Below are 2,606 nucleotides of genomic sequence, written 5' to 3'. Positions count from 1 at the left end.
CCCTGCTAGCTAAGACGTAGAATCCATAGAGCGCTAGAATGTGGGGGTTCATATGGACGTTAGCTTTGGTTACGACTCTCGTCACAGGGAAGAGCAGCTCCGGGTCGTCCGAGTACCCGACCAAATCGGGGATAAAGACATGGGTAGACCCCGATACTCCCCGTGATCGCCAAGTATACACGAGTTCTCGAGGCCGACAATGGCAACTGGTCATGAGCGACGAGTTCAACGTGGCCAACCGCAGCTTTCGACCAGGCGACGACCACATGTGGACGTCACTTGATAAACCGGACGGTGTCAATGGAGCTCTCGAGATCTACGCACACAACATGACCAGCACCAAGTGCGACGACGATGGGACTTGCTACTTTTACATCGAAGTGGACACGGACAACTATACCATTTCTGTATACAACATGTATACGCACCCGCCAGGATACATGAACTCGACGTTCTACTATCGAGCTGCCATGGTGCAGTCCTGGAACAAATTCTGTTTCCAAGGAGGCATGCTAGAGGTGCGAGCTCAGCTACCCGGAGCCGTGTCAACCGCTTCAGGCAACCCCGACCTGGCACTGGGCAAGAATGGACAAGTGACTGAGACTTCGTATTACCCGACTTGGCCCGGTATCTGGATGATGGGGAACCTCGGTCGAGCCATCTTCTCAGGATCCACCAACCGCATGTGGCCCTTCTCATACGATCGATGCGAACCCGAGATCTTCGACCCAAGTAACCAACGAATCAGCGCTTGTGACGATGATCCTGGCTACGGAATGAACCCGAACCAAGGGCGAGGAGCCCCAGAGATCGATCTCCTCGAAGGTGGCGGCTTGGCCATCTCGTCATCACTGCAGATCGCCCCAGGAATGCCCACGGACTTTCGTCTCTTCCCAGCCGACGCCAAAGGAGTCGATGCGACCAATCCGTACTGCGTGTACGCGTACAACTGCAAGACCGACGGAGCAAATTTGATCGACGTTCCAACGGACTTTTACGAGCAAGAGCGAGGCCACAAATCCTGGTACCAAGGTCTCCGATACGCGGCAAACAACAATTGCGCCAAGAAGAAAGCCAACGTGCAGAATTTCGCCACAGTCAACGCGTCTGTCGCTCGTGGGATTTCTGAAAACTCGTGCACTACCACGACGTGTCCTGCCTCCCTTGATGTGAACGGAGACTTGGATTTTATTGACGGAACCGGTAAAAACTACTGGGGGATCAACTCGAACGGCACGTGCTTCCCCATCATGAACTCGTACATGGGCGCGTATCTGTGCGATCCCGACAACACCAACGCCAGGTGCACCAGTCCTCGGAACTCCACCACGCCAAAGTCGAACGCGATGGATACTTTCAACTACCAGATGGACGCTATCTCGGCCAATTGGCCGATACATGTCGGCGCGTACACGGGCTATCTCGTCTACCAGCTGGAATGGGTCACGGGTGTGAATGGATACGCACGCTGGATGCTTCAGGGCAGTCCTCTATTCGAAGTGACGGCTGACTCGTTCTCTAACGTGCCTCAGAACTCCAACAGCAGCAACCCCCAAAAGGTCATGCTAGAGGAGCCAATGTCGATCATCGTTAACGTTGCGCTATCGAGTTCTTGGGGCACGAAGCCTCCGAACCCTGGTACTGCCTGCAGAGGAGACGGCTCGGACAAGACAGTCAACAAGATCTGCGATGAGTTCCCAATGTTCATGAAGGTCGACTACATTCGACTGTACCAGGACATGGGGGACGACTTGGAAGCTGACAACTACATGCAAGTGAGCTGCGACCCAGCGAGTCATCCGACTAAAGAGTGGATCCAAGGCCACATCGACGAGTACCAAGACGACGACAACTTGGCGACTGAAGTAATCGGTAAAGCTTTCTGTACCTCCAATAGCGACTGCACTGTCGGAGGGAATTACGCTAGAACCGACTTAATCACGGGAACGTGTGTCGACTCACGCTGTTCGTGCTCGTATCCGAAGTCGTGGGGTGGTCCTCGTTGTACTGTGGCCCAAGCAGAGTCCACGTCGTCCAAGGCGTCGACGCGATTGTACGGCCCGCCCATCCCGTTAGCGTTGGCAGTAGCTGCCGTCGCTGTCTTCCTAACGTCCATTTCAGTGTGGAGAGGCGTGTCGGCTGCAGCCAAGAGGAACGCAGCGGTCACCAAGGCGAATATGATGGCGAAGGGCGATCTAGAAACTCGAGTCGCCGGAAATCGCAATAGTAGCGACGTTTCTCACTTGTAGTAAGGGACAAATAAACCAGCTAAAGGCCGTTCCGTTACCGTTATTGAAGTGTCGATCTGGTAATGCTGGGGATCAAGGCGTTCGTACAGGAGTCGGTGCACGCGCTTCCTCCGTCTCAACTGCGTCTGCTAGCCGAGACGCTACGGGTCGATCTTCGAGGCTGTGAAGACCGACGAGACATCGAGCGGGTACTAACGGGTTTGGTTTGTCTGGACCAAGACACGTCGCTTGGAGTTTTCCTCGCGTGGCTCCGCTCTGCAGATTTGCAACAGCACAAGAATGGGATTCTGGCCAGCAAGAAGCAAACGTTCAACAATACGTTCCTACCAGCGATCACAGAGACCCGACCCACCAACC

The 2,606-nt window shown here is 54.5% G+C and overlaps 1 protein-coding gene across 1 annotated transcript; it reads left to right on the top strand.

Annotated features, from left to right (window-relative positions):
* Positions 1 to 17: 17 nt before the first annotated feature.
* Positions 18 to 2,249, top strand: PITG_20866 (beta-glucan synthesis-associated protein; the record flags this gene model as incomplete). Its single annotated transcript, XM_002895453.1, has 1 exon — positions 18 to 2,249. One exon carries the CDS (start codon positions 213 to 215, stop codon positions 2,247 to 2,249), a length of 2,037 nt encoding a protein of 678 aa, XP_002895499.1.
* Positions 2,250 to 2,606: the final 357 nt, after the last annotated feature.

The sequence above is a fragment of the Phytophthora infestans genome, genomic scaffold, assembly GCF_000142945.1.
Source record: "Phytophthora infestans T30-4 supercont1.174 genomic scaffold, whole genome shotgun sequence".
NCBI lineage: Eukaryota > Oomycota > Peronosporomycetes > Peronosporales > Peronosporaceae > Phytophthora > Phytophthora infestans.
The sequence above is the reverse complement of the archived record's forward strand: the minus strand, read 5'-3'. Positions and strand labels throughout refer to the sequence as shown.